Source organism: Heliangelus exortis, chromosome 2 (assembly GCF_036169615.1).
Source record: "Heliangelus exortis chromosome 2, bHelExo1.hap1, whole genome shotgun sequence".
In the NCBI taxonomy this organism is placed as follows: domain Eukaryota; kingdom Metazoa; phylum Chordata; class Aves; order Apodiformes; family Trochilidae; genus Heliangelus; species Heliangelus exortis.
Window position 1 is genome coordinate 78,342,712 of NC_092423.1, and position 21,784 is coordinate 78,364,495.

General features: G+C 40.4%; 1 protein-coding gene across 6 annotated transcripts in view; it reads left to right on the forward strand.

Moving 5' to 3' along the window:
* The first annotated feature begins 2,465 nt into the window (after positions 1 to 2,465).
* Positions 2,466 to 21,784, forward strand: part of CTNND2 (catenin delta 2) — a 630,944-nt gene continuing 611,625 nt past the window's right edge. For all 6 annotated transcript variants that reach the window (XM_071736667.1, XM_071736669.1, XM_071736668.1 and 3 more), the window contains exon 1: positions 2,466 to 2,981. In XM_071736667.1, coding sequence (XP_071592768.1) covers positions 2,945 to 2,981 — 37 coding nt within the window. In that variant the 5' untranslated portion in view covers positions 2,466 to 2,944. The remainder of the gene's footprint in view (positions 2,982 to 21,784) is intronic.

Genomic DNA, 21,784 nt, shown 5'->3' on the forward strand with positions numbered 1-21,784 from the left:
TTCAAGCTATTGTTCTAAATCCGAAAAATTATGCTTAGCTGATATTTCAGTTTATTAAAAAGGGGGAAAAAACCCATGTTTTCACAGACCTAGTTTTACTTGAAGTACATTCGTAGTATGGAAAGTTCCTATGTACTTCACTGTGACAAAGGAGGGTACTGGACTTTGAGCATGACAGAGGATCGCAACAAACATCGTATGAAGTACACACTTAATTTTAAATATAATTGTAAATTAAGACAGTTAAACCAGCCAAGAAATGTTTTCCCTTCTGTCAAAAACTCATAAAACAAGCCCCAAGACTGTTGCAAAATGGATTAAATTAAGATTAAATATGGTGTATGTTGAGACAGAATGTGAAGATTCAACCAGCCCTTGTGTCTAGTCATGCCATGTTTTACATGCCTCGTATAACGTTGACCTAGGGAGTTTTCCCCATGTTCCTCTACTGCTAACTTCAACCTTTACCTGAAGATGAAACTTTCCACAAAGTTAAAGTTTTATTTCTAGCTAACAGGACTGGGAAAGAATCACTGTTAACTAGCTACAGTAACATGCAAACCTTGAACCTAAACTTAAACAATTTTTTATTGTTACTGTTCTTGGTAATACAGTCATTTGGGAGACAAATTAGCTGAAAATTCTATTAATGGATTTCAATCCATTCATGTTACCATTTTTTTTTTCATTTTCTTATACTTCCAGCTGCTAATTTTTCCAGCCTCAGACAACCACACAGGCCCAATACTGCTGTTGCAAGTTTGGACAATGATAAGGGAATCAATTTTGTTCTTTCATTAGATGAGGAAAAGATTCAGATGGACAAATTCTTAATTAATGCAAATTTATTTAACTATTAACTGTTGCATGCTCTTGAATTGCTGAAGTAGGGTCCTTTGAATACAAATTTTCTTGTTCCTAGGATGCATCTTTGAGTAGATAAAAACAAGCATGATTATTGTGGAGTTAGACATAGACGATAAGAGTTGTGGCCTCAAGGCAGCACACACAAAATTCTGCATTTAATCTTTCTCCAGGTAAACAGCAAAGGTAAAATGAAGACAAGTTATGAGGGGAAATAAAGGAGAGACTGCAGGCAGAAAGCAAGTGCCTCTGGAGCCGGACACAGCAAGAGCAATGCAGTGAATGGAACACGCAGTCTCTGGCCTTATCGTGAAACGAAATGATGGGTAACCACCTCAATCAGCACTTGGCGAGGTCAAGTAGGAATTTCTTCGCTCGGTCTTAAGTTACTTCTTACAGGAGGGTTTGGGAAAGCTGCGAAAACGCCAAGCGAGAGGTGGCAGCAGCGAGTCGCTGTGTAACCCGGCGGCGGCCGTTGTGCTTATCGCGGTGGAGACGGCTAAACCGGCCTGCAGATACAGCCTCCCAAGTCCACCGCTGTTAGGAAAGCTCTTGCGATGATTTATTTACTCAACCAACTACTCGGCGATTCGGTAGTGGAAGGGCGGGGGTGAGGATGCCCTCCCCAGAGCCGGGGCTGCCCAGGGGATCCGCCGCCTGCCGCCTCTGACGCCCGAGGGAGAGGCGGGATCGGTGCCCGTGGAGCAGGTGTCGGGGCTGAAGGTTCGGGCAGAACAAATAACCCGCTGTAGGCGTTGCCTTGCTGTCTCAGCCGAGTAGAGAGCTGTCCTGGTCGCCACGCTTATACTCAAGTCGCTTCGAGCGTGAATGAGCACCAATTGCCCCAGGAAACAACAACAATCGGTAATTTTCCTCAGGTAGCCAAAACTCCGTGCAGCAAGTTTAAAAGGACCCATGGAATGGCAACTTTCAGGTGAGTGCTGTCATTGCATGTTACACAAGTTTCTCAGTGAAGGGTTAAGCGTGCATAGGAGTGAACACGACTTCCATATTCCTGACACTCTTTGCTCGCAATAAGACTTCTGGAAACATGGTAGATTATCCACCTAGAGCTCCCAAGGATGGGGGGAGAGAACCGAGGGAGGAGCGAGCAGGGGAGTCAAGCTCTCGCTTCCCTGTTGCTTTCACGGTTTTAGCTGGCAGACCTCAAGTTTCAGTCACCCGGCGCCAGGCAGAGGGATCCCCTGTCACTGCCGGGGGGATGCTCCCCGCCGGCCCTTCTACCCCAGCCCCAGGGCGCGCCCCACACCTGTGCCCTCGGCCTGCCGCCCTGCCTCTGCCTTCCCAATGTAACCCAGAGCCCCCCAGCCATAGCGGGGTAGGGGGACACAGGGACGCGCCCCTCTGCGGCGAGACGGCGGCTCCGCTCGGAGCGAGGCCCGGGGACCCGTCCCGGCCCTGCCTCAGCCCCGCCCGCAGCAGTCAGTGACAGCGCCTCAGCGGGTAAGGGGCCGCCCGCTCCCCTTCTCGCCCCTCCAAACCCCCCCCCCCAGCGCCGGCTGCTGGGCCGCGGCGGGCGCGCTCCTGCTGGGGAGGGGACGGGTGAGGGAGGGGCGGAGGCAGGCGGGGAAGGAGGGAGGCAGGGCGGGAGGGAGGCAGGCAGGCAGCGCGGCGGCGGCGGCAGATGCTGCGGCGGCGGCCGTGTCTCCTTCGGCCACATCCCGCGGCCGGTGCGCCCGCCAGGCGCGCAGCGCTACGGCGGCGCCGCGCAGCCTGCCCCAGCCGCCGCAGCTGCGGCCCCGCACCTCGCCCGAGCGGCGGGGCGGTGGATGCCGATCCCGCCTCGCCCCGGCAGCCGGCGGCGGGCAGCTGTCCTGCGGCGAAGCCCTACGGACCCGGATCAGCGCGCTCGCACGGACGCGGGTTCACACGGGCGCGTACGGGCACACACGCACGCCCGGGGGGGGGCAAGCCGAAGATGCTGCAGCTGGGCAAGGTCAGGACCTTGCGGTGAAGCCCGGGGCCGTCGCTCGCCCCCCCCCCCCCCCCCCCCACCATCTCCCCTTCCCCCTTCGTTCTTGCCTAGCGGACTGAGGATTTGCTCTTGGGTTTTTGGTATATGTTTGGGAGAAAGCAAGCTGAATCGGCGCCGATCGGTGAGTACGACAGGCACCGTAATGGTGCCAGGTTCCCCTTCCGACACACACACCCTTCCCGCTTGCGTGATATTCCTTCTTGGTGCGGGCTCCGGCAGTGCTCCCCTCGGCGAGGCAGCCGGGCTGGGTTTGGGCTGCTGGGAGCTGTGTTTGTGCCTTCAGCGGAGAGGTAACAAAGTGCGTTATTTTTCCCTTGTTTCTTCCTCCCGCGCCTCCTCCCCCCGCTCCATCTCTTTCCTCCCTTTCTTTCTACGTTAGTCGCTGCTTATGTAGGGCATCCGCGGCAGCGTGTCTCCCGACGCCCTGCACGAATGTACTCGTTAAGGCAGTGAAGTCATGGGCCGAGGAGGGGGAGGAAGAAGAAGAAGAAAAAGAAGAAGGGGCCCGGGGACCCGCGGGCGGGGGCAGCGCCCGGCCCTGCGCGGAGCCCGTGAGGGAGCTGCCGGCTTGGTGGCCGGAGCCCTGGGGCGGGTCCGAGCGGCGGCTCCTGCCCGTGGGTCGGTCTGTCTGTGTCTGTCTGTCTGCCTGCCTGCCTCTCTGTACAGTGGCTGGGAGAGCTGGGGAGGGGGGGAGCTTCTCTCTTTGAAGCCACCGTCTGCGAAATCCTGCGCTCCAGGAGCAGGCGGAGGGGGGGAGGTGGGTGGGGAGGGGAGGCTCTATGTGCAATGTGATGTTTCGTTGATCTATATTTAATGGCTGAAAGGAAAGATGCTTTTCTTTCCTTTACCCTTACCTTACTCTTATTCTGGTGTATAATGTGCTTGCATCGATCGGTCAAAGCGGTAGCTTCGGCTGAATCGAGTCACAGAGGAGGTGCAGCAGCACTGGCAGTGCATGTAATACACGAATTCATCTGGCCAGGGATCTTGGAGGAAAATAATAATAATAACAATAAAACAACCTAAAGAGAGATCATTTTAGAAACCATGTTAAATTTCCCCCTGGAGGAACTGGAAGCACGAATACATGAACGATCGGAATACAGCATCTTGTACTGAGGCATTTTGTTTCTCATAGTTTAAGTGTTAGGGTATGCTTTGTTCTGATTCAGCATGTCATGATTAACCCTGTGCAGTACAGAAAAATATCCCAAACATGCAGAAAATATCTAGAAATAAATAGGCCCTTTATTAGACACCCATCTGTTAACTTTATCGACTGTACTGAGTGATATTCATTCCTCTTAAAACATGTATGCCTGTTCATTAGCAGTAACAAGATAAAGTAAAAACTTAATGTTAGAGATTTTTTTTTTCAAGGGCTGTGTAGGCAGTCTGCCTGTAAAGTGAACACAGTGAGTCGGCCTGAGCAGTGGTTCATAGCACACCTCTCCATGGGGTACGTCAACACTTGCGTACCTCGAGAGAGCAAGAGAACTACCCAGAATTATATGGAGTTTATGTAAGTGTCTGGTGGGCTTTTACAAAATCAAAAGAGGGGAAAAAAGGTTTGTCATCCTGTATCTAGGGACGTATTCATCCTGTCTAAAAAAAGTGAACTGATTATCTAATTCACGTAGTCTGGGCTGATATTTTTCAAACAGCCGAGTTAGTTGGTCAGTGCGTAAAGGGTACGGTGTGAGGGAGTTGGGTGCAGGTCTTCAGAGAAAGCTGCTGTGTATTCAGTTTGTGGGCCTCTGATGCTCAGATGGCTTTAGGGTTTTTGTGAGCCTCTACCTTTACCCTGGTTGTGTGGGGAGGAACTCAAACCCAACCCACCTAGGAAGAGTGTGACACGTAAGCAAATCTCATGCCTTCTTCAATGATCGAATACTCTGGTAAGACAAATTTTGAGCCAAGTTGGTGAAGCTGTCTCTTTTCAGTCTGTGAGTGACTTTCCCTTTTGGGTGCTTTGAGTGTCAGTTTGCATCCTGCAAAACAGCAGAGAACTTGCCCTAGATCATCCTTATTAGTAAAAAGTTGATTAATGGCTCAGGACAGTGTTTAACGTGACTATATTGAATGCTGTAGTACCGAAGCAGGAGATCACATCTTGAGCACATTGTTCAGAGATGGTTTTTGCAGTCTGTTATATAAGAGAGGCTTGAAAAAAGAGAGTAGCGGGCTGTGCTGTGTATACATACTAAAGGAAATACCCTTTAAAGCTGCTAATAGAAAGCAAAGTACTTATTTCTGAATGCCAGTTGCATGACTTTTTGTGGATTGCAAGAAATATGCTTTTGGGAGGGAACTCGAGTTACGATGCTCGAGTTCTGTTCGTCAGGTGCCTTAACTGATGTTAAAAACAATAAGTAGCTCATCAGTGACACAGATTTGTGACTTGTGCTGTGTTTTTTTGAATAATGCTACTAAAATAACTTAATTCTCCCATAATAAACTCTGACAGACAGATGCACAATATAGAAATTGTAGCAACTAAAAAAAAATGGTGTTTGCATAATTCTGATTTGCATAATTTACCTTTGCTGATGGATGGTATCAATTTAATGGCTGTGGTTCAGTGTTAAGTATTTGTTTCTCAAGATGTGTAAAATCATATGCTACAAAGGAACTGCTGGAGCAGCTTATTTTAAGGGTTTTAAGAAACACATTTTTAGGTGGGGCTGTAGATTGGCATGCAAATGGAGCAGATAACAGAATCAGCAGAACTCATAAGTGTTAAATTTTGCACTAAATTTCAGATGCATTTTGTATTTCATGGTTCAGTGTGATGCTATTTTTTGAGCCTATCACTTGTGGAAATTCCAGCATATCTTTGTTAGGGTTTCAAACATGCATTTTAACAATTCCTAGAAGCAATTTTTTTTTCAGGATTATCAGCAAGATAAGGAAAATACATTATTACAGAACTCTTAAATAAGGACCTGTGGTTTTGATTCTTATTGATTGTACTTGTAAGTCAGAAAGAGTTTGATATTTCAAGTTACAGCTGAGGTTTGACAAAAATGGATTGTTTCTGCCCTTTGAAGGTCTCCGTAAGATCTTATTACAGCATCAGTTTTGGATACTTCTTTTACTGCACAATATTAAATTCAGTAGACTAATTATTAATAACATACAAGTAAACAAATCTTAATGCAACTCTTTTAAATATAATGCTTTTTTTTTCAATGTCAGAATGACTCTCAAAAAGGGCTAAAACACATTTCCTTTTAAATAAGAGATTGATTTTTTTTTCCTGGCAAAAGTCATTACACCTGCAAAACAATAATTTTTCTGGCTTTTTTGGTTTTGTGGGTGGATGATGGGAGAAGTTATTTCTCTTGTCTCAGTATGAAGTCTCCCACTTTAGGACAGGTATCCAGTCCTCTACTAGTGCACTGCAGAACCACACAGCCCTTTGGCTAATGTCTCTTCTGTAGTTAGGTAGGCTTGGAAAGAAGTCTGGGTGCAGCATGACACACTGAAACCAGTTCTTCTGTGTTCTTGGGATGCACTGACTTTGTGTCATGGATGGGTTGTAAAAGCAGACAGCCTGACCAGATTCTCTGGCAGTATGCTAGACAGAATTTAAGTTCAATAACATTTGAAAGGAAATATGCTGTCTGTTTATATGTGAACTGACAGCTGTGTTAATAGATAATTTATTTTTTTCCATGTATTATTTGCCAGTTTAGTGTAAAGCTAATCAATGGAGAAGCATCTCCTTATCTATGAAAGCAAGAATTTAATATTGGTTTAAATTACTCTTGGCATGATAACTTCTAGTGGATCCTACTGGCTCTTAATCTGCCTCTTCTGCTTTACAAAAGTCAATTATAGTAATAAGCAATAACTTCAAGAGTCATAAACCATTTGGCCACAACTTACTTACTGAAGTTTCTGGAAAAAACCCACAGGCTTCTAATGAAACTTTTAAACTTCATACTAGTGAGACTTACCAAAAGATTGGTAACTTTTTAAAATATATATATAAAATAACAGTGTTTGATGTTATATTTTATTATGGTTTATTGCATTAGTCATAACAGTTCTACCCTGTAACAAACCATTATTTTCTGCTTGTTTCCATTCTTCTTGAGAAGCCACCAAATATGCAGAGTCCACTTTGAATGGTAACATCCAAGATAAACAACATCTGAGGCTTAAGAGGCTTTTCATAAATGGTTCTCTAGGGAAAGATTTTGCATATTACCCCCAACCTCGCCACTGTGACTTCTGCCTTTTCCTCTCCTCTCTCTTTTTTTTCTTTCCAAGTTTGCAATTGATTTCTTTGTCTCCCCTAAGTCTTCACAGTACAGCAGTTTCCTCTTGGTCAAGAAAATGTTTACTGTCCTTTTATAAAATGAACAGTAAAACTTAAATTTGTCTGCTTAGTGTATCATAAACATACTCTTTTTTCAGCTAAGGATACATCTGTAGTAAGACTCAGTTACTGTTGAATTAAGTAACATCACAGTATCCCTTTAAGGGTGAATTTTTGAAGGGAGCCAATGAAGTCAGACAGGTAGGATAAATAGGGATTCTAATGGGGTTCTTGATTGTTAAATCCACTTAATGAGACTTAGCTCATATTAATTTATATCAGATTATTCTAAATTATTCAGATGTTTGGGAAAATAATAATTTTCAGTGTGATGGTGGAAAATTGCTGTACCTTTCCATACCACTATTAAATTTAGTAATCTGCATCTTGTAAAAGCCAGAGGCCTTCCATTACAACCAGCAAGCAGTTTGGAAGGATGGATGACAGAGGTCTCATGGGTAACTCAAGTCTCCAAAAAGGAATTTTCAAGCAGTATGCTCTTTTTTAGTTCCTATTTCCCATGTGAGTAATTCTACAGTTTTTGAAGCTGTATATATAGAAAGCATGAAAATCTGCATTGGGTGTTGAATACATAACATGTAAGCATTACAGTTTGTGATTATAGTTTTCCACCAAAATACTGAAACTCATGCATGTGTGTGCTTTTGGGATTCAAGCTGGTCTACAAATTATTATTGTATGTTTTTATATTTTCAATTTTTTAGATTTATCTGAGTGAAGAGTCTAGCTTGTGCAAAGGAGTACAGTTCTCTGAAAATTATATACACAATTATGTGAATTGGGTCCTGGCATTTGTTTTCTTCTAATGTTGTACATGGTTGGATAGTTACCAGGTTTCTTTAAAAGCAGGTTGTTGTCCCAGTCAAATTTAGTTGTTTAAAAATAATTGTTCTTCTTGCCAAGAGACTGACTGTTGCTTTACGTGTTTTGCATATAGGAAGGCAAAAGCCTTTTCACATTAATTTTTTTTTTTTTGGCATGAAAAATGAATGTCATGACTTTAGGTTTGGGCACTTAAGTTCAGTGACAGGCAGAGAAGGCAGAAGGCTAGGTCAGAGTAAGGTTATCAATGGAAAGAGCAGTTTAAAGGTTTTCAACAGTGGTAGTGGCTTAAAGTTAGACATGGAAAGCCATCTTGGGCAAACCTTGTTGGGTTTTTTTTCTCATTTCTGAACGGGTTGGTGCCTCTGGAAGTGAGATTCTGGGTGATCTGAAAGCTGAAGTCTGTGGAAAATGGGAATTGGGCCCATAAATGGCAGAGATGCTAAATACAGAGCAGATAATCTACTGAATTCTTAAAAATCAAAATCTAGATCAGTCTGTGAGCATCTCTACAAATTGTCAAATATGGCTAATAATTTTGTTAAACTTTCTGAGTATTTCTGATGAAGTACGTGGTATCCTTGACTACCACATGGTAGTGACCTGAACCTTCAGCTCAGTGCCTAACCTTGTCTGACCTAGTGTTCTTAGAAATGCAGTAAATAGAACAAAAAAGCTTTGGGCATTTTTAAAAAAAGTTTTTACTTTAATGAAGGAAGTTGACAGTAATTGGCGAACCACATACTTCATGCTATTTTTGCTGCAAATGCTTTTGAAGCTTGTGTTAAAGGAATAATTTGACTTTATATATGGATTCCCACAGCAGTATTCGTGTGTGTCATTCTGTGGTACTGAGGAAAACATAGAAATGGGGTAGTATCACTTCTACATAAGTAACAATATAGAAGGCCAAATGCATTCTCAAAATTGTCATTGAAATAAAAACCCACAGAAGATGCTTCTGTTTAATTTCTTTATTTCTATCGTTAAGCCACATCCATACCATTTATGCTAAACAGAAGGATTTTGAATAACAGGGTCGGAAGTCCTGCTTTGGGATCACCCACTGAATTGAAGAATGCCTCTAAGTTATGTCTACATAGTTTTAGAATAGTTTGGTTCACTCTGGGGAAAAATAGCATTTGTAATATGGCACAGACCTCATTAAGGTTTAACCACAACACATGCTTTTATCCTACTAATGACATACAGTATCCTATAGTTGAATGCGTATGAGATACCCAATACCATTTCCCCTTTTTCTTCTCTGTAACTAAAAAGGTCTCTTAAAGATTTTGTAGATTGCAAGTATGTATTTTTTGTTGGAAGTATTTCCGACAAGCTTGGCAACTTACTGCACTTATTTTTCACTTCTGGCTTCTATTGTCTTTACCAAGAACAAGTATTGCACAAAGCCTCGAGGGTCTTGGTGGACTCCTGACTTAAATCTCTTCAAAGAAGGATGGGCAAGTTGAGCTTAATTAGAAACATGCATGTCCAATCAAAGAATAAATTTATAATCACATGTTTTAAGAATTGGCACTGGAAATAGTCATGATAGCAAAAAATCTTTTTCATATAAGTGGTAGCATTGAACAGAAGCCATAATATATCTCAGATGCCTAATGCACTTTCTCTTAACCAATTTTTTAATACTCTCAGGTAAATAGGTCTTTTTAGTATGTGTCATTACAGTTGTTTTTCAATGAAAACAAATTTCAAAGCATGTATTTCTGTTCAAATTAGTGAAGTTCATTAGCCTCTGAGTGTTTCCATTGGGATCCTGTACACTTAATTCTCAATGCTGACTGTCATAATGAGCACTCAAAGGATGGCTAATACTCCTCATTTCAGAAAGAAAAACATTTCCTTATATTCTATGTCCCCTTATCTAGTGTAAGTGTGTGCAGAAATTACTATATGTGGATGACATCTCCTATTTGCTGTTTTGATGTTGAATTTTGATCAGTTGTCTTAAGTGTTCCCTCTCTGTAAATACTTTTTAACTACAAAAAGCCAAGATTAATCAGTTTTGTATTTCTTTTCTATCTCTAAGTCTAAGGATACTGTGCATGTGTAGTTCTTGATGTTTTTTGTGGTTTTGTTTTTTTTTCCCTCAGTCTGAAGAGATGGGAATTTTTGGTAGTGGGTAATAAATACTTAAAATCAAAGAATCACAGATTGGTTTGGGTTGGAAGGGACCTTAAAGATCATCTAGTTCCAGCTTCCCTGCATGGGCAAATACATCTTCCACTAGGCAGTGCATTTCAGACACTTCCCACTAAACCAGGTTGCTCAAAGCCCCATCCAGCCTGGCCTTGAACATGTCCAGGGATGAGGCATCACCAACCTTCATGGGCAACCTAATAGCTAACCTAAATCACCTCTCTTCCATTTTAAAGCCATTACCCCTAGTCCTATCACTACATGTCTTTGTGAGAAGTCCCCTCTCAGCTTTTCTGTAGCCCCCCCTTCAGGAACAGGAAGGCCACTCTAAAGTCTCCCCAGAGCCTTCTTTCCTCCTGGCTGGACTCCAGTTCTTAGCCTGTCTTCATAGCAGAGGTGCTCCAGCCCTCTGATCATCTTTGTGGCCCTCCTCTGGACTTGCTCCAATAGTTCCATGTCCTTGTTACATTGGAGACTCCAGAACTGGCCACAAAACTCCAGGTGGGATCTCATGAGAGGGGGGTAGGGGGTGGGGAATGCTTCTCTTCACCTGCTGGTCACACTTCTTTTGATGCAGTCTATCAAAGCCTGTCAGCCATTCTTCTGTTTCATGTGAACTAGACGGCTGTTATTGAGTGCTAAAACCAAAATTACAGACTTTGATCATTTTTTGTGCCTTCAATTTATCTTAGAATGGCTAAAACTTAACTGTTAGGTTAAATAAAAGGACTTCAGTTTGATTTCCAAAGTAATTCAATGACGTATGTATTTTTATAGCAAGCATAACATTAATATTTGAGGAATATGTTGTAATTGACAGTGCCAGCTAAGTGCCACATAAATTTGACCTACTTATAGAATCATATCATTACATTTGGAGAAGACCTACAAGACCCTTGAGTCCAACTGTAATCCAGTTACCACAACCACTGTCTTGGGACATCATGGATTTTTTAGATCTGACATCTCTCTAAATCTCCTGAACATTCTGGTGATGTTTCATTGGCAAGTGTGCTAGGCAGAGTCATTTCAGACACCCTGATTTTCCTTTTTGTGTGTGAACTAAAATATGTTTGCTCAAACCAGGACTGGCTGATGGGGGGAGGAGTGGGGCTGGTGCTGGGGATGAAGGGCAGGGTTTTCCTCTGCAATGTTGCTCTTCCCACCAGAGTCCTCAGGCTGACATTGCTGATGGATCGTTCCATCTGAGACACTCAGCATGGTCTCCCCTCCAGAAATATCCCTCGAGGAGCTCCTTGGCTTTTGATCAGTGGTGATGATAATATTTCAGGTCCCCAAATGACAGATTGATGTGGTCTATTGACAGAACAGACTTGGAGCAATGATTTTTGCCAAGGAGCCAAAGACTCTGCAGTATAAATTGCTTTTGCATTTTGCGTTGTTTTTTTGTTTTGTTTTGTGTTCTGTTCTTTGTATCTAGTGTCCAAAGCAGAGAAGGAGATCTGAGATACTGTTAACAGCAAAACAAAAGAGGCTGAGGGAGGAAGGTGGGGAGAGTGAGGCAGGTTGGAAGGCACAATTGCTGTACTGTCAATGAATAGGAAGGATAGGAAGGATGCTAATTCAATCTTTTATCGTAAGTGGTTGATGATTTCTAGTAAATACTTTCAGAAGTACATTTTCAGGAGTGTTTTATGTGCAGAAGTAGACCAGTTCAAGCAGGATGGCTTGCACAGATACAATAAGCAAAATGCAGTCTGAACATTTTTAAGAAATTCATGCATGCATATATTCTATTTGTATGCTATAAGCAGGTATAGAATTAGCTGCACCAGTGTCAAACATTAAAATCCCTCTTCTGCATCACTGTTATCTAACTTGTGAATCAACCTCAAAAGCAATGTAATTTTATATTTTCCCCAGGCAAAACCCAATTGTACTCTTGTTTAATTTGGTAACAGAAATCCAACTGATTCAATGGGAGATCTGTGCTTTACAAAATGTACCTCAGTAAAAACATTTTTCTCTTTATTCAACCTTCTTTCCCTTGACTCTTCAGTAATTCCACAAGCCTGTATTTGTTGTGATGCAGTTGGGTGTTTTAATTTTTATTTTTTTTTTATTTTTTGGAAAATAACAGGTAACTTATAATTTCTGCACTTTAGAATTCGTAAGTTTTGAGATTTTTTGCAGATTTGATCAATATATGAATTCCAGGTAGGGGAAAAATTGAGGGGAAGTGGGAAAGAGAAGGAAGAAATCAGAACGCTGATTTGTTTATGTAACTTATATATTCCAGACGTGTCCCTCATGACTTGTAGAACAGTATAGTTTTGGAAATAAGAAGTTGGTTTACCTGATGCTACCATATGCTTGTCAGTGAATAGTATTGCTCTCCAGAAAGTTTTGTAGACATCTAAAAGATATAACTATGTTGATGGAAATACGTGTTCTGGCAAATGAAGCAATTATTTTTCTCCTTTCCAGTGTTTTTAAGTTTTCTTATTCATAAAGTATTTAGCATGCCTCCAGTAAAATACCAGGACTGTAATAAAGAAGCAAGGATTCCTGATCTTCTAAGGCTTAATATCTCATCATAACATCTAGGTATCTGTATTTTTCAAATGCTTTTCTAATAAGTCTTTATTTAAATATGGTGTTTTAGTTCTGCTTTGGATTTTTTATCCATGGGAGAGAATTTTTGGTGTGTGTGTGTGTATGTGCTCAAAGGATGGATAGATTTTGAAATCTACTTTTTTGCCAATTTTTTTCCTTTAATTTTTATTTTTCCAATAGACTCTTCCATAGTTGGGCACCCTTCCCTGCCATCACTCAATTCTCCCAATCTCATGAACTTTGCCCAAGGCCTCATTGCCTGTGTTTTCAGCTGCTAGCTGGCTTTTCATAGAATCATAGAATCATAGAATAGGCTGGGTTGGAAGGGACCTCAGAGATCATCGAGTCCAACCCTTGAACAACTACCGCCACAGTCACTAGACTATGGCACTGAGTGCCATATCGAGTCGCTTTTTAAATGTCTCCAGGGAGATGGGATGCAGCTTTTTTGTTGAGTGAGGGCACAGGCTTTTAGTGTGATAGAGAACCTGAGCTCACTCCTCATGACAGTGGTAACAGGAAATTCTGTGGCATCTCTTAGTGGTCTGTGACTATCAGGCTGTCTCAGGATGTTTCCAGTAGGGCTTTTCCTTTTATTTTGGTGTGGAATGTTACAGATGCAAGAATGTATTTGATGAACTAGTGAACAGCTGACTTGGGCTTCAGAGTTAGCTTTGTAGCCACCAGTGCTATTTGCTCACCAAAGAGTGGAGGAGTTTGTGGTGATCTACTTTATCATGACATCTGCCCATCATCTACATGAAAAAACTCTACATCTGTAACAGTTGTAGGAAATTTAAAGTCTCTAATGATTATCTTTGAAAGGTCATGGCAATCAGGGGAAGATCCTGAGGACTGAAGGAAAGCGAATGTCATTCCCGCCTTCAAGAAGGATGCTCTGGGGAACTACAGGTCAGTCAGCCTCCCCTCAGTCCCTGGGAAGATGATGGTGCAAATCCTCCTGGCAATAGTTTCCAAACATAAGAAGGACAGGAAGGTGACTGGGAGTAGTCAGCAACAATTTGGGAAGGAGAAGACATGCTTTACCAGCTGGATAGCCTTCTACAATGTGGTGGATGAAGAGAGAGCAGCAGATTGTCATTATTGTGACGTTATGGGAGATTTTTGACAGTCTGTTTTAACACCCTCCTAGACAAGCTCTTGAAGGATTGAATAAATGGACAGTGGCATGGACTGAAAACTGGCTGAACTGCTGGGCTTAAAGAGTTGTGGTCAGTAGCACGAAGTCCAGCTGTAGGCCAGGGCACTAACAATGCACCTCAGGGGCCAGTACTGTGTCCTGTATTGTTTAATATCTTCGTTTGTTACCTGGGTGAGGGGACAGTTATACTCAGCAAGTTTGCAGATGCTACAACATTTAGAGGAGTGGCTGGCACACCAGAGGATTTTGCTGCCATTCAGAGATGTGAACAGATCGGAGAAAATTGCTGACAGGAACCTTGTGAAGTTCCATGAAGGCAAAATGCCAAGTTCTGCATCTGGGCTGGAATAACCGATTACATCAATACATGTTGGGGCCAACTGGCTGGAAAGCAGCTTTGCAGAAAAGGAACTGGGGTTCCTGGTAGGCAAATTGGACATGAACTGCAGTGTGCTCTCATGGCAAAGATCTGACAGCTTCTGGGCTGCTTGAGGAAAAGAACCACCATGAAGTGAATGGAAAGGACTCTTCCCTTTTACACAGCACTGATGAGGCCACATCTGGAGAACTGTGTGCAGTTCTCCTGTATTTCCAGATAATTCACAACTCCTCTTTTACTTCTCCTTTGGAATCTGTGTTGTTTCAAAGAAATTCAGGTATTATTGGTCTGTAATATTAGTTTAACTGTTACTTAATGTTGAATGACAAACAAGGTTTTGCATAGAAGTAGCTTGGGACCACAGAAGTCTTGGATATGGGCCTGATGTGTTATCTTTTAACTACTTTTAACACAGTAGACAGCTGGTTTCTCTTCAAATTGGACTGTGTGGTCTTCAGATTGAACATGTGCTTATGATCCTAAAGAACATCAGTTGCATTGATTGCCGTGCCTTGTCCATCATGCAGAAATTTCTTGGTAGGAAGATTGCAAATGACTGTTCTGATGCTGCATGGAAACTTGGGCATAACAGCGTGCAGCAGGGCAGAGATTTGTATGGTTGCTAATAGGGCTGTAATCCTGCAGTAAGGATGTCTGTGCAACACTATTCAGCCTTCTACAGTCCCACTCTTCTACATTCAAGAGTGAGTGTCTTGAAATTCAAAATCCACAGTAACTAGACCTGATTCCCTGAGGAGCCACCATCAAGATATTTCAAGAGTCTCTTTACAGTTTTCTCTGAAGCAGATACTGTATGATTTTGTTAGCAATTGGTCTTCATTTCATTTCACCAATCACTGATATGGCAGTCTACATTGAATAAAGTAATGCGTACTTCTCACATTACTCTGATACTGGAACTAGAGAAGTACATGTAGCGTGCTACCTTTTTTCTGCTGGGATACTTTGGACACCCTGATCTTTTTATTTGCTTTCTCAACAAAACTAAGAAGAGATGTTTGCAGCAAAAGACCAGCAATCTCTGAGTTGGGAAGGTATAAATTAATGGCTTGCAGTTTCAAACTGTCCTAAAAATAAATGCTTCACAGTTGGAATTTGTGTTTCTGTGATATCACTGATGATAGGAAATGCCTCCTTAATATTCAGATTGCAGAATGATTTCTTTTTTTCTTTCACAATGAAGCATCTAAAACAAGCTATTGTTTTCTGCTTTGTTTTGAGGAAGTTGCTTAAATCTGCACAACTGCTTAAAACACCCTGGATTTTCTGATTTACAGGGTGATGATAGCAGAAAATTAATGCTTAATGTTTGTGTACATTTGTGTTTGACCTGGAAAGCACGATCTACTGAGATCTGAGGATGTAGTTCCTCATTATATGATGTAGGACACCGTATCCTAACACCAACATGATCAAAAATTCAGAAGGCAGTTTTGTAGTAAGAAGTTCCTTTCCCTTCATTTGTTGTATTAACATTAATGAAATGTAAATTTAACTTAAAAAAATGTGAGATTAAGGTTTAGAATATTGTTTTATAATGTTGCATAGCTGTTGATCTATTATTTTGCTAGCTGTGTTCAGGTTTGGTTTATGTTCTTGTAAACTAAGTGAAACATTTTCTAAAGCTTCGGAGTTCAGTGGTGGAAGAGTCTCTTGTATTTGAATAGAGGAGTATCAAGAAGTGTTTTTTTGTAGTTCGTGTTCCTATAGCCCCAGTAGTCCTGGCTAATTGAAGGAGAGGAGCAATCTGATCCCACAGAATGAAACCAGAATTGATTATCTAATGTATGGCTTTAGCATTCTTGAGTAAACCTTTATGTACAGGTCTGCACTGATTACAGGCTTGATTTTTGGATTGTAAGCTCTCCAAATTTTATAATTATAATTAACTTCTGAGTTGTTTCTCAGTGGGAGCAAAACCTCTAGAGGGTGCCAAAAAGCTGATTTTGATTAAATAAGCTGTTAGGTCCTTTAATACTAATGTCAGAAGTGCAGGTCGAAGTTCAGTTCTAGAATGCTCTTCTCTCAGTAATTCAGATGCCTTAAAAATGTCTGGTCCCTTAATTTGATTTTGATGTCTTTCTGCTGTGATAGTCTCTGTATGATCCACAAGACTGGATTTGGATTTATTTTTTTTTCTAAAACATACTTGATCTTTATTCATGATTTATCCAAACTGGAAGAATACAAGATATTTCTAATATTATACAGAGCATACACTAAGGCATATATTATTTCCTTGACAGAGGCTTCCTATAACAGCAGGGGGCTAAATGTCTACAAATTACAGATTTTTCCCATTCCTTGGAAACTTTTTAATCTTGCCGAACATTGTGCCCTTCATTTTAGCCAAGTTTGTGAAAGTCACAGGTAGCTTGAGCCACAAACTGCATTTAAAAGAAAAATAAAATAAAACAAATTGAAAAGTGGGGGGAAGGTGTTTAATAGTGGAGACAGATGCAAGGTAGAAGCTCCAGGACCCAGTTCACTAAGTAGTTATTCCTTATTTACATTTCAAGAGAAACCAGACCAGATTTTTAAAAGAAACACTTTAATAGCAGTTTAACAAGTACAGCATGACAAAATCCTGCCAGCTGGACTATATATCAAGCAGTGTCACTGCCCATTTTATGCAGCTAGTGGTGAAGAGGATGCTATCAGAAGCAATAGGGTACAGAGACCAGAAATTTGCTTTGTTTGGTGTTACTCTTTGTATAGGTGTACCAAAACTAGCTGTATATGTTTATGAATTTTAGTTCCAAACACTACTAGGAATTCTTCTCAACTGCAGCTTTGTGTGCAGCCTCAACAGACCTAAAGTGTCTGTAGACAGCAATGATTTGTGTCTTTAGCAGTAAAGTGGTATATAAAAGTTGGAGCCATTAACACATTTAAAATTGAGGAAGAAGGTTCTCAAGGGTTTTGCAGCCTCTGCTATAAGCTGTGATTGTTTTGGGGGTGTTGTGTGTGACCTGGGACCATTTCCCCCCTGCCTTAGGGTATGAGAAAACTTTGTATACTGGTCAGCACAGTCAAATCCTCTTCATGTATACATCCAAAGTTCTGTTGACATAATTGGGACCATTTACATGAGCAAAACCAGCAGGATTTGCCCCAGGTTGTATTATCTGCTAATGAATTTGACAATTTCTATGTATTATCAGCATTTATAGTGGTTCAATAATTGGTCTACAGAAATTGTACTATAAATTAAATAATCTGCCTCAAGAAGATTTTAAGGACATTTCAAATTTAAGTGCCTGGAAAAAAGTTGGCTTTAAAAAGTCAGCATGTATTCTTAGGTGGAGATGCTAATTCAGAATAGAATATACTGGGGAAACATGGTGAGGGGCAGCTAGCTAAAGAGAAGAGGTCCCAGTAAGAGATACACTTGTTTGTATGTCAAGGCCAATGGATACAGCTGACAGAATCAACTGGTTTTACCAAAAAGTTAAGTTAGTCTTATTTATGAAGCTAGTCATGTGAGTGCAGAGAAAATCTGATGTCTTTTCTAGGAAAGAGATCAAAACCTGAGGATTAAGAAAAGAGAGGAGGGATTTTCTGTTCCTACAAAATCACCTGGTATGCATTGGATTAAAAGCAAAACAAAACAAAAGTTTAAAGATCTTTCCCCTTCATTGCAATCAGCTGAGACACTTCAGGTACATGGGGAAGGGTCTTACTCAAGTGAAGCATAATCTAGAAAACACACCTGCAGCACATGAAGGATCTTAAACTTTCTTATTCTACCAGTTGAAGGAGGTAAATTGATTGCAGTCTGCTTGTACCTCACAGGGAATTTCTGTTTGATTTCTGTTGGAGGACTGTTCTGTTTTAATTTTGTATTTAAATTGTTCTCAGTTACTCACTTGTGTTTAGTGTACTTGTATATTCTGCCCTTCTTTTTAAATAAATAGTTGAAATTCATGGCCTTCTACTTACATTACCATTGGTAATACCACTGGTTACCTTACTGATGGAATTACTTACATTATTGCTGCTTTTGGGATGATTCCAAGGGAATAATAACTTACAGGTATGTTAAACCCTGGTTTAATTTTTTTTTTTCATTTAATGATGCTGGAATGTAAGAACGTTACCAGATTTAAACTCATGAGTAAAATCTCATATGCAGCCCTAATAACTTGATTCTTTCTCTATCTGAAACTGATGAATTGTCTGAATTCCATATTGCTTTCTAAATATTCCTGAAAACTAGCACCAGAAGGCTAATCATAACATTTGATTGCCATTTCTGCTTGCTTCTAGGTTTTTACTTCTTTTCACTTAGGAGCGTAAGGGAGAGTTTTGTTTAAATAGAGTAAAAGGTACTGGAAGTATGTGTTTGGTAGTGTCCTGTTTTGGTCTGTTTGTTCTTCAAATTATTTTGAAATCTGTCTTGGAATACTAATGGTCATAAACGTCGGTTCCAAGTTTTGGCTAACTTACATATTGCATAATGAATATATTAAGAGGTTTTTTTTAGGAAGAACTAAACTAAAGAAGTGTAACTGGTAACAAAATGTGGTAAAGCTGGAGTTTTGTCTCTAAGACAAGTTTTCCTCTAAGGCTGAGGAGCATAGTAAGGCAGAGTTTGGTGTCAAATTTTTTTGGATTTTTTTTTCAGTAAGTATGTGATGACTTTCTAAAGTAATTCAGTTGCTTCAGTGAAGTAGCTCTAAAATTATGCCGATTGCTTTGGATACTGATGCAAACACCTCTGCACCTTAGCATTAAGGATTACTTTGCTTTCCTGACATGTTAAGTTCAGAACTATTTGCTAAAACTGACTATAATAAATGTCCTAACTATGTTATGAAGAGCAAGAGAGAGTCTGTGTTTTTAAAGAGAGAAACAAACAAACAAAAAGGATTGCTATTTCTAGTATGTTCTTACGCAAATCTTAAAAAATAAAGATGACTTCCTATGATTCAAGTAAAAACTATAGGTACCTTTTAAAAAAAATTAGATTTTACAGACTGGTGAGTAGCTTTTGCTTTTTAACAACTTAAACACCTCCAAGCTAAACTTTCATTTATGGATTTTAAAGTTTTTGTGAACCTTGGTGTATCTAATGCAGTATCACTAGGTTTTTATTTCTTGAGAATTGATAATCGTATTTAGGGTAAATGGTATAAATTTTGATACACAGAGGTAGATTTATTAGTGATAGAAAATGATAGCTCTCTCCTTATAATGATTTTCTGCTGTATCATCAGTGTAGTGTGAAATCCTTGTATCATGGTATTCTACTTTTGGTAGTGCTGATTAATAGGTAATATTCTGTATATAGCTTCCAATCCATTTCCCAGTGCTAATATCCAGCTGTGATTTTGTTTTTCAAGAATGAGCTTTGTTACTTGTATTTTTTATTGGCAGGGACGGGGGGGGGGGGGGCTTAGTGTCTGTTCCTACCATTAGATAATTACATTGTGATGCCATTTACTGGTGTATGAGGAAGAACAACCTAAATGTCTAAGGTAGTGAAGAAGGTCTTGAAATTATAAACACTATATGGTGTGATCATGGGAAATACTTGATGGGCTTCTGAGGTTTTAATGAGTTTTTTGTTTACTTTTTAAGAATTTTGACATTGCTGTTGTAGTCGAATTTTAATTATGACTGTTGTAATCAACTTAGTTTATAGCAATTTAATTTCTATTTTTAGCATTTAATTTTAAATTATATGATTTTTTAGTTATATGGCACTAAGATGTTTATACTATTAAAAGCTTATGTGTATATAGTGTTTGTAGTGTCTTACCGTACTTGAGATGGAAACATTTTAGTTTTACTGAATTTCCCACAAGTGTTTCCATTGACAAGTCAACTTCTTGTGATTTACTTTAATAATTAGTCAAGGGAAACATTTGTGGGAATTTAGTAACATTTCAGTGGTTAGAAATGTTTCTTGGCAAATTATAGTACCCATTATAAATAATGGGGAGCTTGTCAAACATGAGCTCCTAACTTCTAGTGTTGCAATTTATTGGTTCCTAAATAGGGGAAATACTTTGGCTCTTTGAGTGCCTGTGTCCAGCTCATTCCAAGGCAGCTCAAATTAGTCTCTTAAATCTTAGTTTCTTCCAGGATATGATGGCAGTTGGTGATTGTTTTCTCTGAAGAATAATGACCAATGTAACGTAACCACCTTTAAGTGATGCAGAAGTTATTCTTTACATGATATGTAGTTTAGAACAAGGTAATTCTTGTACAACTCTAATGACCACAACTGTAAGTTTTCTGTGGGTCTTAATCATTTACACTTGTAAATTGAAATGGATCAGATAATAATGAGGCTTCAGTGTTTTTCCCTCAGTTACAGTAGTGACAGCTCTTTAGTGAACTCGGAGTTCAGAAATGCAGCATCTCATAACTAATTGCGAGAGAAATGCACGTGCAAGTAGAAAATTATTCTCGTGCTTATTTTTATACTTGTTGTTTTAACAGCTGCATATTTCAATTATGTGTGGCTAATTAGAAGCCTGGCTTAAAGGCACTACTGCTTCTGCAGATTTAAAAAGGACATTGGGCTCTATCACAAGAATAAAGTTCTGAGTTGATTTTCACTCTGGATCACTTCTTCCATGCTGCAGCATTTATATTCTCTCCTGGAAAGATAGGGCTTTCCCTTCAGTTCCATTTTAGCTGCTCAGGTTCTTTTTTAGTAGAATCCTTTTCTCCAGGGAATGCTAAAATGGTCCTGTAATAACACAGTCTGCATTATCAAGTTGTTGGTCTCCTACAGTAGACCCTTTCTGGGGTTTTTTGTTTTGTTTTGGTGGTAATATATGCACTCAAATATTTGTTTCGGATAATTTGGAAGAAGTTATGATTGTGATCTCCTGCTTGCCCAAAGGAGAAGTGAAGTCTCCAAGTGAGAGGTAATTTTCACTGTTTTCTTATGGGCTCTGATGCCTCTTGCACTATTCTCTGGAATAAAGCAACAAAACTCTTAAACAGTGGATAAATTGTTTATCCAATTGTTTATTCAATTGATAATTGTGAAGTCATTTTAATGTTCAGCTCTCCTTGGGCCAGTTCAGGCTTTGCCAGGAGAGTCATGACCTTTAATTCTGTTGTTGGGAAGTGTGGTCTGGATGAGTAGTGTCTTCTGAAAGGTGCAAGGACCAACTATGTACAACAATCTGGGTCTTGAACTGTCACTCTGGGAGGGAAAGCTGCTGTGTTGAAGATAAGGCTTTCAGAAGGGGGAACTGAAGATGTTTTCTTGATTTATACAAATCATGCTTGGAAGAGCAATTGCAGTGTCAGGTGAAATAAATAGAATTATGTAAGGGGTCTTGAAACGCCCACAAACTGAAGTAATCAGGACAAGATTCAGTCCAGTTTGCTGACAGTGGATTTCTGCAGCCTTCCTTATGGTACATCTGTTAAAATTCACTCTGGCTTTAACAGGGGAGTTGGTGGGTTTAGTGATAAACTGCT